Genomic DNA, 14,667 nt, shown 5'->3' with positions numbered 1-14,667 from the left:
CCAAATCCAAATGAATATGGGTTCCAAAGTCTAACAAAAAAGGACCCGATTGGGTACCCAAAAGGAGATTTACTTAATGTTTTGCAGGCTCCAAAGAAGAAGAACAGATGGATACTAGATAGTGGATGTTCAAAGCACATGACAGGACATCCAGACCTTTTTGTTGTTCTTCATCATAAAGAAGGAGGAACCGTCACCTTTGAAGACAACAACAAAGGTTTGATAATTGGTATTGGAAATATTGGTAACATAGACAAACCTCTTATCAAAGACGTTCTTCTTGTTAAAGGCTTAAAACATAACCTACTAAGTATCAGTCAAATGTGTGACACAGGTTATAATGTTAGCTTTAATCATGATGCATGCCTCATAGCTGACACCAATGAAAACATCATCTTAAAAGGTATAAGAAAGAATAGTATATATGAACTGTACCTAGAAAACATCACAGAACATTGCCTCATAGCTAATAATGACACTCAACATCTATGGCACATGAGAATGGGCCATGTCAATTCTAAATACATGTCTAAACTAGCTAAAGATAAGTTGGTACGTGGGTTACCCAACATATCTTTTAAAAAGGATTATTTTTGTGATGCATGTCAATTAGGAAAATTGTCAAAATCGTCTTTCAAATCAAAAAATGTCATTTCAAGTAAAAGACCTTTAGAGCTTCTCCACCTGAACCTTTTTGGTCCCTCTAGGGTAGCTAGCCTTAATCATAATAGATATGCTTTTGTCATTGTAGATGATTACTCAAGATTTACTTGGGTAATATTTTTGAAAAACAAAAGTGACACGTTTTGTCAGTTTGAAATCTTATGTAAAAAATTACAAAACGAAAAATCGTGTTCTATTGTTAATATCCGTAGTGACCATGGAGGAGAATTTGAAAATGAACTCTTTGAAAATTTTTGTAACTTGCATGGTATTTCTCATAACTTTGCCTTTCCTAGAGATGCACCTCAAAATGGTGTAGTAGAAAGAAAGAATAGAACCCTTCAGGAATCTGTCAGGACTATGCTTCAACACAATAATCTTGCAAAATCTTTTTGGGCAGAAGCTGTTAATACTGCATGCTACATAACAAATAGAGTTCTCATTAGACCCTTATTAAATAAAACTCCCTATGAACTATTCTATGACAGAACTCCAAGAATAGACTATTTCAAAGTCTTTGGATGTAAATGCTTTATCCTAAACACAAAAGATAGCCTGGATAAGTTTGATGCTAAATCTGTTGAAGGCATATTCTTAGGATATTCAAGTCATAGTAAAGCATACAGAGTTTTCAATAAGAGTCATAATACTATTGAAGAATCTATGCATGTTAGTTTTTGTGAATCTATTGATCAATCTGTTCATATACAAACTAATGATGATGATGTTGAAAGTACAGATTTATTTTTAGATAACACAGCTAAGTCTAATGAAGATGATCATCAAAGAACCTTTGTCGATATCAAAGATCATCCTCAAAAGCAGATTTTGGGAGAACTAACAAAGGGGGTTCAAACTAGAGCTCAGCTAGAACGGATTGCAAACATGGCATTCATTTCTCAACTTGAACCAAAGAAGATTGATGAAGCCATCATTGATGAGTTCTAGATGCTAGTCATGACTGAAGAACTGAATCAATTCCAAAGAAATGACGTTTGGGATCTTGTACCTAGACCAAAGGATCATCCAATCATTGGGACAAGATGGATCTTCAGAAACAAGCTAGACGAAACAGGTAATGTTATAAGAAACAAGGTCAGACTAGTAGCTCAAGGATACAATCAAGAGGAAGGTATTGATTTTGATGAAACATTTGCTCCTGTTGCTAGACTTGAATCTATTAGAATGCTTTTAGCATATGCAAGCTATATGGATTTCAAATTATATCAAATGGATGTTAAAAGTGCTTTCTTAAACGGTTTTATAAATGAAGAAGTTTATGTAAAACAACCTCCAGGATTTGAAAATGAACAATACCTATTAATCAACAGTTAGCAGACATATTCACTAAATCATTAAAACATGAAGACTTCACACGAATTAGAAGAGAACTAGGAATATGCAAACTAAGTGACTTATAAATTAATCACACTTATTATAATACCTCTTATAAGTTATGTTTAAATCTTAAATAGCTTTCCTTCTTATCGATTTTTGTTAGTCAAACTAAGTTTCCATATTCACGTGCTCTTCATATTCTTATAAGACACATTCTTTATGTCTTTCAACTTGTTATCTTTCAAGTACACATCCATTATGACTCCTTGTCCTATCTCCTTTCTCTCATATCCATAAAAAAACTAATTATATTAAAAGCTATCATAACAATGTTCACATCACTCAACTCCTTTATTATTTTTGTCCTTTTATGAAAACTTTTCTTACGATAAATTGTTTCACCTCTCTACTTAGTTTATGAGAACTCATACTTTTCATTAGTTAGAATCGAATGACTCTTTTTGGTCCTTTTACCTTTTTCTAAAAGATCTAGTTGCTATATTCTCACGTAAATTTTTTTACTATATCATTTGATATATCATAGATTACGTACACTCTATCATATCTCACGTAAAACTTTACTATATCATGTGTTATATCATAGCCCGACAAACTATCTATTATCATCTCTCTCATATACAAATTGAGCCTCCATTCTTGTCAATTCTTGTTTAAAACTTAACCTTATTCTCTAATAACTATGAACTTCCTCAAATCGAGCTTCTTTAAGAATATAAACAATAACTCATATCAATCATAACATTATGTCTTTCATCAATCATTTTTTTATTCTTTATCCTACACAAAAATCCATATATATGTCATTTCATGTCTCTCTATGACAACTCACAATTATTACTCTTCACTCATAAATATTTCTTTGTCTCCTCATTTCATCTCTCGAATGCATTTTTGTTATATGTTTTTGAATCCGACTCCTACATGTCTATTCTTATTTCTAATCTATCATTTATCAATTCTTATATATTTTTGACTCTTTCTCCTTTTTGTCTCATCATCTCTCTTACCACTAGTCAAAGTCAAAATGTGTCCTTCTCATATCCACATATACTCATAAAAATTGCAAATATGAAAACACATTAATCATGAAACATTTTTTTAAGGCACTCTTTTCTTTAAAATGTCATATCTTTCATAGTACACATCACATGATCACCCTATGACCTTTCTTTCCATCCGTGACCTTGCCTCTATCTTATTGTATATCTCTCTAAAATCGAGAACCTTTAAAGTCTTGTCTCCAAGCAAACCTTTATTTATTCTAACTCTACTTTATGTCATATTTAAATCAAGTAAATGTTGTCATTTATCATCTTTCTCTCCTCTCTAGATATCCACATCATCTTTTTATGTCTTTAACTCTCCATTCACGAATTTAGAATCCCTCCACATAGAGTAAAAAGTTGTTTGTTTTATTAGGTCATTATTTTCAAGATCAATCATTTTTTTTTATTCAACATGACACCCCATACTCTATTAATGGTTTCTCTCACTAGTCGATAAACTCACCTATAGTAAAATCTATATATTTCAATACTATGTCCTCCTCAATCTAATATAATACACTATCCTCAAACATTGATTTGATTTGTCATTCACAAGTCTCTTAACTTACTCATCACGGATTTCCTCATTTAGCTCACATCTAAAAATCACTCTCTTCCAATGTCATTCATTTCATATCAACAATTATTTTCTTCTTTCTATTTAATCAATTGGTTCATCTCTTACCATTCCATTCGAACTTTTCTATCCTTATACAAACTTTCTCTCGGTTCAAGCTCCTTTCTCTCCTAGTGCTTTATTTTCAAGACACTCGATAATGGCTTCCTCCTCTACCAATGTAATCACCTCCGCCGATCTAAGGTATCCTGATTTGTTTCACAACTACAACTCACTCTGCTCTCGCCCCATTCATGAAGGAAAATTGATCAACTTTGACGACTTCATGTTCTTCGACTTAGACACCTATCTCCCTGAACTCAAACCTCTCATAGGATCTTCATCCCCAGCTGCCTATTATCCCGAACTAGTCTGACTGTTTTATACCAACTTCTCTTCTGATCATGAACAAACCTCAATCACTAGCAAAGTCCGAGGACAGCTGATGATTTTCGATGCTTCCGACCTAGGTAGAATTCTAAACCTACCTTCCACCGGTACCGACCTTAACACCATAGTACCAATCGACCGATCGGTACTTCGAAAAATACTTCTCTGCACCAACTGCTACCAACTTCCGTGGCACATGAGGAATCTCCAACCTCATGCTCAGCTACTTGCCCAGATTCTTCTCCACAACATCTATCCCAAGCATCCCCGCTAGGGATTAGTTCCTCGAAAAATCTCTCTTCTTATTTACGCAATCCTTTCTTCTCTTCCGATAAATTGGTCATCCATTATTTTCGACCTCTTTATTCGTTATCAGAAATTTGAGCCTCTTCTTTTTGGGTGTTTTATAACGCCCATTCTCAAATACTTCCAAGTACCACTTCACAACGAAGTCATCCTCCGTCCCTCTCAAGTCCTCGATGGTACCACCTTCAATCTAAGGTCCCTACACATGCCCGGCTCTGATGAAGCAAATCCAACGTCCTCCTTCAATTATTTTTCTGCTATGATGGATATCGAGCAAACTCAGGATCGAATCCTTCGTAATCAAGCCCTGTTGCAGCAGACTCGCAAGCGGAATCGTGCCAACCGACCACCTTCACCTTCTCCACCTTCAAGATAGACTCATTTTTTTTATCTGTAATAACTTTTAACTTACTTTTATATTTGGTCTGTAATAATTTTTTTTACTTTGATCCCTCCTTTTTGTTCATGACAAAGGGGGAGAAAACCTGTCTCCATTATTGGAGAAATATTCTCTTTAAACATTATTTCAAACTTTTTTATCATACTATTATTTCTATGCATAATGTCTTTTTGACAGGGGGAGCATATTTTGTCATCATCAAAAAGGGGGAGAATGTTGAGAAATTCGGTTTTGATGTCACATAATATGATACACTGTCTCATTTGATTTTATATGATATGATAATATGTCCTCTTGAAATAATGTTATATTATGACTGAATATGTTTTGCCTTAAATCTAACGAGTATTTGATGCAAGGATATCTCACCCAATAAGGATGGAGACTTCCTGTTCAAATACAACTATGGTGCAATCATATTCCTTGAAGAAAAAGCTTGATGAGCCATGCTTTCCTAAAGTTCAAATGAAGAGATCGGCTACCTCAAGATGAAGATTTTTTTCTTCTTTAGAGTCATATGTAACAAAACCTTCAGGAACTTGCATATTGCATATTACATACTCATTCATAAACACTATATCATAAAAGTATACGATAGTTTTAAAAAGCTCCTTTTTGAAAACTAATAATTGTACCTTCTTACAACCTTTCATGAAAAAGATATTTTGTCATATAATAATTGTACCTTATACTATATACAAGACAACATAAAAAAAGGAATGTAGGAAAAAAACAAAAACATAACATCGACTACATGGAGAAAACAAATATAATATGTTTTTGAAAAGACTTTAGTTTCCCTCTTTAAAGAAATATTTTTTATAAGAAAAAGACAAAAACATAAAATCGACTACATAAGAAAAACAAATAAAATATGTTTTTAAAAAGACTTTAGTTACCTTCTTTAATGAAATGTTTCTTAATACAAGAAGAAGACAAAAACATAAATCGGCTACACATAAGAAAAACAAATAAAATATGTTTTTAAAAGGACTCTAGTTACCTTTTTTCATAACCATAGAATGTCGACTTACTTGAAGTCATCATTCTCTCTACAAAGCATTAAATGCCTTTTGTAACAAATCCTTGTTAAATATCCTTCTCAAAGAATGTCGACCTTCTTTTTGATCCTCATTCTCTCTGGAGACTTTGAAATACACAACATAAAGAAAACACTTGACATGACTATGTATAAATAAATATCTCAAAGCACTCATAGTACTTACACTCATTTAAAGTAAAGAAGTACTAATGTACCTCAAATCATTAATTAGAATAAAGACAAAACTACAACCCAACGTTCAATGTACTATTGTAAGAAATAGACTTTTTACATAAAATATGTATTACCTAAAATATTACAACGACTAGTGTACCCTCTATTTCACCTTTATGGAAAAAGGCATTCTCGAACTTCTCTAAAAGATGTTTTTGAAATGACCTAACATTTCACATTTCAAAAAGTTACAATTCCAAAATGTAACGACTACTTTTTATAAGCTATATAAACATACACAAATAAACTATTCAAACAATGAAATGAAATAGACGTGTGAGCTTACAAAGAGAAAAATTTCTATTCGTGATTTGAAAAGAGAGCCTTGAAAAAGAAAGAGAAAAAGAAAAAGAAAGAAAAGAGAAAAAGTCAAGTCCAGCTCTTTGACAAAGAGTATCCTCTGAGTGACAAACAGAACATTCTTAGAATCCTTCATTCGTGCATTCATATCATTCTGAAGGTTCTATAGGAAGTATTGTAACTCTGTTATTCACTGTATTCCTTCTTTGTTTAAAGAAGTAGACCTCTGTGAAAGAGGGTGTTGCCCTTCTCTGTTGAGAGAAGAAGACCTCTTGGGAAGAGGGTGTGCCCCTTCTCTGTTGAGAGAAGAAGACCTCTTGGGAAGAGGGTGTTGTACTATTTATCCTGTGACTCGGATGTTATAGTGGAAATCTCAAGTGGTTTGCTTGGTGACTGGATGTAGGTCTGGATATTGACCGAACCAGTATAACTTCTGTGTTTTATGTGATGTGTCTTATTGCTTAATTATTTTATTTTATCGATCATTATCATATTTCACTATTCACCCCCCCTCTAGTGGAATTTCAGCATGGTGACTCCTTGGGGGCAAGGGATAAGCTCACAGAGTTTTATGCTGTCAGGACAGCAAGAATAGGCATGGCAAGCAGAGCCAGCACAGCTAGGTCTCTGATCCTGGGGACGGTTTCTCCATGTAAATATCAAAAAAAGAGATTAAATGGTGGCACAATATAAATAACACATCTTGGGTACAAAGATGTTGGAATTTAATGTTCTCTATTATTATCTTGAACATTAGAAAAATCTAGAAATAAAGTGGCGCATGACAGAGGCTTGTTTATGTGGGCATTGTAGAGAGAATGCTTTGAAAACAGTTGGCTAGGAGATGTTTTTTTAATTTTTACTCTGAGAAACCGCTCCTAGACCTAGCCGGGCTGGCTCAGCCTACCGGACTTAGGTCTCTGTCCATGTCAGCATAAAACTCCGAGTGATTACCCCTCGACCCCAGGGAGTCGCCAAGCTTCGGCTTAAGCAAGGAGGTGATGCCCATGGGATTTGAACCTAGATTTTCCGTCAAACGGTCTTGGTTCCATCCTACTGCCAAACCCCTTGGGTCTAGCTAGGCGATGTTGCTTCTGCAGTTTACACTGGATTAAAACTCTCTGTTTGGAAACTGGTACCTGGGTTGGAAGCTAATGCATTTGATAAAAGCATGGTCAATCTACCTTAGTGGTGGATTTCAGAAACTGGCAGTTTGGATGGGAGTTCATGCATTTGGGAGAGGAAGTAAGACCGCCCCTGTATTTGCACCAAATCCTTGATTTGGTAACTACCACCTTCAAAAGTGGCATCTGCCACTTTTCCAAATGCATAAACTCCCCCCAACTACTCGTTTGTAAACAGAGCCTAAAGGTGTCCCCATTTGTTGATGAAAGGCAATCTCCTTCAGCAGGGATCACTGTCATTTTCCTTTGCTTCTGGGGTTGTCACTATTAAGGTGGTTTTTTCTATTAGAGAAAACCTGATCGAATGCATTGCTGTCGAGGCAGCTATGTGGATGAAACACTGGTCATCCCCAAGCGTGCTTCAATGGAGGCCATCAACGATGAAACTACAATGATCAGCAATACTACTTGAATCTAGACGAACCCCAAAAGGTGGTGCACGGATTTAGGTTCTGTTTGGGAGCCTTGAATTGAGACGGAAACACCATTTCCATTTGTCGCTAAAACATGGTTTAGCCAAAATCTAGTGTTGGAGTTGCCACAACGTCCTGTGAATGGTGTCAGGGCTGCCGACTTCCTTCCTAATGCAGCGTTTTCACACCACCACTGCGGCCAATCAGTAGAATGCGTGCACTTGGGAGACTGCAATACCACCTCCGATTCAGTACTCCAAATAGAGCCTTGATGGTAGCAAGAGAACACCGGGTCAAGCTTATTCACGTGCTTACTATGTCATATCTTTTCTATTACGTTTGGCAGGACCACGTCTGTACAGATGGATCAGTAGAGAGAAAATGCAGAATATATATATATATATATATATATATATATATATATATATATATATATATATATATATATATAGAGAGAGAGAGAGAGAGAGAGAGAGAGAGAGTAGAATATGAGAACTGAAATATGAGAACCAGAAATATGGGCATTTCCAATACTTTTTTTGCAAATCCAAACATATGGATGTGCTTGACATAATGAACTTTTTAAAACCCTAAAAAGATCACCTTTATGCATCAAAATCGGATGATTCAAGAGCAGGTTCTTGTAAATCCAAGCATATAGATCACATCCACGGCTAGATTAAAAGAAAAGGACAGGACAAAATATTGATTCACAATTAGTCCTCTCTCTCTCTCTCTCTCTCTCTCTCTCTCTCTATATATATATATATATATATATATATATATATATAGTGTGTGTGTGTGTGTGTGGTAACTGCTAACCACTTTTCTAACTAACCGCCGTGTTAATTGGGATTTCTAAGGATTTTTTCATGCTTTACTTAAATCTGATGGTACAGATGTGCTCAACACGGTGGATTTACTAAGAATGACACTTGGATCATGTTTTCCAGACGAAAAACATGATTTTTCAAACCTTTAATATTTAAAAAACTGAAACCATTGATTTTTTAAACCTAATAAAAGCTTACCTGTGTATCAGAATTGAATGATCCAAGAGTCGATTCCTATAAAATCAAGCATGTAAAACCCCATCTGAAAAGAAAACAGACAAAGACTATATACCAACAAACACAGCAAGAGAGACGGATTAGTCAGGATACAAAAATGAGTGCACCTCAATTGGCATAGAGTTAAATTTGTAACAGAAAAATACAGGAAAAGGTTCCTCTACAATGTAGCGGGACTATTACATGTTTCTTCTCATCACTATACCAAAGTACGCCATTTCTTACAGTGATATCTTTTATAGTTTCTTATTATTATTTTCAAGAATCGCAAGCCTAAGAAACTGGCCATGCTCTTGAAGAATGCGCTACTAACCAAATTATTTAGAGACACTGTTACATGTTCGTAATCTACACAAGGCTGACCATGAAATGGGAAGCTTAAGAAAACCTGCAAAAACTATTCACCACTGGGGCAGCATCTCCCAAATTTTCCACATCCTGCAGAGCAGGAAAAAAGTAAATACAGAAGGAAAAGAATGAAACTGATACTTGACGGAAAGATCAAAAAACTGCTAGAAGATTACCTTTGATGTTGCAAAGAAAATCTTTCAAACAACGGCCATTGTATCCAAAATGAATGCAACTGCCGACCCACCCCATAAAAACAGACTTTTTGAGCATCCTATCCCCTTGGCTGTCTTTTCTCATAGAGTTTGTATTTAAGATGTAGCATTAGGTTTTGACTTTCTCCTGGAGTCCAATGACGCTAAGCCAGCACCAAGTCCCACAGGGGCCTGTACTTCTTCACCACCCATCTGCCCATTTTCTTTTGCAGTGTCGGTGCTTCCATTTGCAACAGGACCATTGGCCAGTTCCTTCGTCTCGGATGCTTGTGCATCACTACTGACACCTGAATTGATGATGTTCAGTAGTTGTGTTAGTTGCGGCAGTGTCTGGACTGAAATACCTTGTGGACGGATGAGAAGACCCTTGGCAGCAGCCTTTTTCCTAACTTCTGCAGCAGCTCGAGCAGCTCTTTCATCAACTCCTCTTCCTCGGGGAACAGCCTCACCAATTACTGCTGAATTGAGGGATTTGTTCATGGATGCACCAGTAATGCCAGATCCTCCAGCTGCTACTTGAAATGCTTGCATGAGATCAGGGTGAGCCTACAATAGATTACTGATTAGTCATACTGGGGGAAAAAGAAAGAAAATGACAGCAATTTAAGGTTCTAGAAGCATTGCTTTGACCAAAAACCCATTGATCCCAACGTAGCAGAATATAAATTGAGGTTCGGAAAGGAACAAAAAAGTGTGAAGAGCATTGGCTGAGTAGGCAGCACCTACCACAGAGTAGGTGCTCCGATAGCACCGTAGCATTAGTCTCTCTCTCTCTCTCTCTCTCTCTCTCTCTCTCTCTCTCTCTATATATATATATATATATATATATATATGTGTATATATATATATATATATATATATATATATATATATATATATATATATATAGGAATGAAAACCTACCCAATAGACGTTTTATTGGATTTTAGTGTTTTTTTCAAAATTCCGACCGTACAGATGTGATCTATATGCTTGTTTTTATAAGAATCAGTTCTTGGAGCATTTGATTCCGATGCATGGATAGGTCTTTATACAACAACAACAACTACGCCTTCATCCCAAAACAATTGGGGTCAGCGATATGAACCAAAAAAGAAATTCATTAACGGCGTACAATTTTCATAAATTTTCGAGCCTCCAAATGCCATTTTTTCTATCCGAAACTCATGATCCAAGTGTCGATTTCTAGTAAATCAATCATCTGTACGATCAGAATTTTGAAAACACCAAAATTTTTTCATTGGTAGTCTCTCTCTCTCTCTCTCTCTCTCTCTATATATATATATATATATATATAATGCTACGGTGATCCAGGAGCACCTACTCCAACCGAATAGAAACTATGCAAGTTGTATCTTCTCAATCAAACTTTATGGATGCATTATAACATAGTTTATTTTATAGGAATCATGCTTTGGATCATGTTTTATGGACAAAAAAAGGTTTTTTAGGCCTTGAAATTTTGGTACAATGTGGGCCTTGATTTTTAAAGATCTTGAAAAACCTACATATATGGAATGTCGGTTTTACGTTGGAAGCAAGAGGTTTTACGTTGAGTAAGAGTAAGACAGAATATATGGAATGTCGGTTTAGTAAGCAACGAAGTAGTGATGAGAGTGTAGTGAAGCTTGGTGAGCAACAAATAGCGGTGGATGACTGTTTCAAATATTTGGGATTTATCATTCAAAAGAATGGAGAAATTGATGGAGATGTAAATCATAGGATTAAGGTTGGGTGGATGAAATGGAAAAATGTAACTGAAGTGTTGTGCGATCGTAGACTGCCATTGTGGTTGAAGGGGAAGTTTTATAGGACGACAATTAGACCCGCTTTACTATATGGTACGGAATGTTGGGCTGCCAAGAGACATCATTTTCAAAAAATGAGTGTAACTAAGATGTGTATGCTTCGATGGATGTGTGGAAATACACTAAAAGATAAGATTCAGAACGAAGAAATACGTAAGAAGGTAGGCGTTGCATCCATTGAAAATAAGATGAGGGAGAATCGTTTACGATGGTTTGGGCATATTCGGCGAAGGCCTAATGATGCTCCGGTTAGAAGGATGGAGAAATGGGAAAATCTATTAGCTAAAAGAGGTCGGGGTAGGCCTAAGAAGACTTGGATGGAGATGATAAAAAAGCATATGAATGCTTTGAACCTCACCGAGGACATGACATTGGATAGAAATGATTGGAGGAGAAGGATTCATGTGGAGGACCCAAAATGATTTTCTTTTTGGTTCATATCGCCGACCTCAATTGTTTGGGATGAAGGCGTTGTTGTTGAAAAACCTACATATAGGTTACAATCATGTGATTCAAAACTTGTTTTCTACTAAAAAAGGCATGTAGATCATATCTATATGGTCTGATTAATAAAATGCCTCAAGAACTTTGAAAATTAAAGCTTTCTTTAGGTGGGAGTAGGTGCTCCCCGAGAACCAGAGCATTACTATATATATATATATATATATATATATATATATATATATATATATATATATATATATATATAGGCAGACATCCACGCACACACACTTCCCATAAAAAAAGATCAAGTTTTCTCCTCACCCAAACTGAGAAGTTTGTAAACTACAAATCAGTGTAAACAATTGCAGTGGTAAGCTTATGGTTGTAGACAACATAATCCAAACACAAAAACCAAACTTTAAGAATATCTACTTCCAAATATCCTGACTAATCAATTCCAATTTATCAACACAAATTTTATTAAACAGCAAAGAGTGACATACCTTAAGAATATCAATTGCTTTCTGGGCGGATGCTGCATTTGCAATTTGTCCTTTCTGTTTCTGTGCATTAAACTGTACAACAAATTTTCTTCATTTTCAATTATAAAACATCATTACTTCCAAAAGAACCAAGAAATCTATTAACCTGGATATCTCGCAATTTAAATGTATTTATCCAGTTTTGTGAGTCACGTGTCCTTGAGTCATCCTCACCAAGTTGTTTAACAAGTATGTCATAAGTCCGCCTTTCATGCTGCAGAACAAATGGTGAGAACATAAATCATCTATGAATTCAAAAAATAAAATTCCTAGAAGTTGGTTTTTGTCATCGGGCACATACTTGTAGAGAAAGCTTGAAAGCTCCTATGCAATTAAAGGCAATGGCAAGTGCATGATAACAGACAGCAGTTTGAATATGCTCTTGACCAAGGAGGCGTTCATTCTTTTTCAAGGCCTCTTGCAAATAACGTAAAGCAATATTCATTTTTCCAATATCCTGATACATCATTGCTACATTTATAAACGTTGCAGCAACATCAGGATGGTCTGAGCCACTTGACAAACTTAACAGTAGCAACGTCCGCGACATATATCTTAGAGCAAGTTCCGTTTGGTTAAGGCCATGATAAAACAAAGCCATATTTCCATAGCTGTAAAGACATCACCACTAAAGTATCAGCCATAGATGCTAATAAACATGAAAACAAGCATAAATATATAAAAACAAATAAATGCATATATCTATATATATATAGGGTCACTAGAATATGCTAACTGGAAATATGTGAACCGGAGTGTGAACTAGGCATCTTTGACACTTTTTTTGCAAATCCAACCCGGCAGATGCATTCGGCGTGGTCCATTTGCTAGGAATCGACTGTTGGATCATGTATTTTTGATGAAAAAATGTGATTTTTGTATGTTTAAATATTTACAAAAATTATGAGCCGTTGATTTTCAAGCCTTAAAAAGATCCTTCTTATGCATCATAAAATGATGAACCAAGAGTCTGTTTCTATAAAACCAAGAATCTAGATCACCTGTATGGTGAAATTTAAGAGAAAAAATTAAAAAAAAATGAAAATCTTGGTTCATACTCCAGTTCAGATATTTCTAGTTAACATATTCTAGTGGCTATATATATATATGGAAGAGAGGGAAAGGCAGCATGGCCGTCAATGTTCACTGTTTAATTTTTACAAACAAGTCACAATATTTGTCATTTAAAGAATCGGGTCAATTAAAAATATCAATTGTATTATCACCACCACCAATAGCAATGGACATTAACAAACACCATTATAAACGCATCACAGATGCATACACGCACATGCGTGCATCCCCACACATCCCCCCCAACCCCCTCACACACACATTATAAGAGAGATCAATAAGCCATCTAATTAAGGACAGCATTTCTTTCACAATATGATAAAATGGAAAGCCCCACATAATATCTTTGATCTGTCTTGCACTTGCAAGCAGCCTCTACGACTATTTTTACTAAATACAAAATTGCATGTTCAATCATTAATTTTACAGAAGTAATTAAAGGTTTGCCCGTCATATATTATCAATAAGTTAAAATGACCAATATATCATTGCTGATGTGTTTCTGAGTGTATCTAGCCCTACAGAAGTGATCTAAATGGTCTGTTTAGTCGGGATTGGCTTTTCAATCACAAGATTCTGACGTGTGCAAGCTTTTCCAACAATTCAAAAAAAACGCCGTAACTGCACCAAATATTCACGAATTAGAAAACCTTTGTGGCAAAAAACATAATGTAAAGGTTGATAACCAACAGATTGACTGTGCTGCATCTACAGATCAGATTAAGTCAAAACAACTTGTAATCTATGTCACACAGACTCTTCTAACAGGGCACCACACCCGCATCGCAACCAGGCAGGTGCGACACTTGGACACAGTTTCCCTTGTGTTAGGTGAAGTCAACCACATTGAGGTCCATTTTTATCCAAAAGTAGATTCAGTTAACCCTAATAAAGTGCATTTTTATCTATATTATACATATAAATACATAAATGCACACAAATACACATAGTGTTAACTTAAAACGGTTAAAAATATATATATATATACTAAGTCACACGGATTCGGCTAGGGAGGCACCGCACCCGAGCCGACACGGATGCGTACACGGGTGCGGCTTAGGACACGGTCCGGACTCGGTCAACGAATCGAGGCTGAGTCCATCCTCGTTTGGACTCGATCAATGTTGACCGAGTCTATATTCGTCCATTTTTAGGGTGAAAAAACTAAAAAAATAATTTTATATATATAAAGAGACTGTGCTGTGCACTGTCA

At 35.6% G+C, this 14,667-nt stretch overlaps 1 protein-coding gene across 1 annotated transcript in view; it reads right to left on the bottom strand.

Annotated features, from left to right (window-relative positions):
* Positions 1–9,097: 9,097 nt before the first annotated feature.
* Positions 9,098–14,667, bottom strand: part of LOC149830361 (clustered mitochondria protein-like) — a 71,547-nt gene continuing 65,977 nt past the window's right edge. Inside the window, exons 26-30 of the mRNA XM_090016469.1 lie at positions 12,682–12,991; positions 12,487–12,594; positions 12,342–12,413; positions 9,548–10,132; positions 9,098–9,461 (exon numbers count right to left, since the gene is read on the bottom strand). Of these exons, the coding sequence (XP_089872595.1) occupies positions 9,683–10,132; positions 12,342–12,413; positions 12,487–12,594; positions 12,682–12,991 (940 nt within the window). The 3' untranslated portion in view covers positions 9,098–9,461; positions 9,548–9,682. The remainder of the gene's footprint in view (positions 9,462–9,547; positions 10,133–12,341; positions 12,414–12,486; positions 12,595–12,681; positions 12,992–14,667) is intronic.

Source organism: Nuphar pumila, chromosome 8 (assembly GCF_984573655.1).
Source record: "Nuphar pumila chromosome 8, dmNupPumi1.hap1.1, whole genome shotgun sequence".
In the NCBI taxonomy this organism is placed as follows: domain Eukaryota; kingdom Viridiplantae; phylum Streptophyta; class Magnoliopsida; order Nymphaeales; family Nymphaeaceae; genus Nuphar; species Nuphar pumila.
The sequence above is the reverse complement of the archived record's forward strand: the minus strand, read 5'-3'. Positions and strand labels throughout refer to the sequence as shown.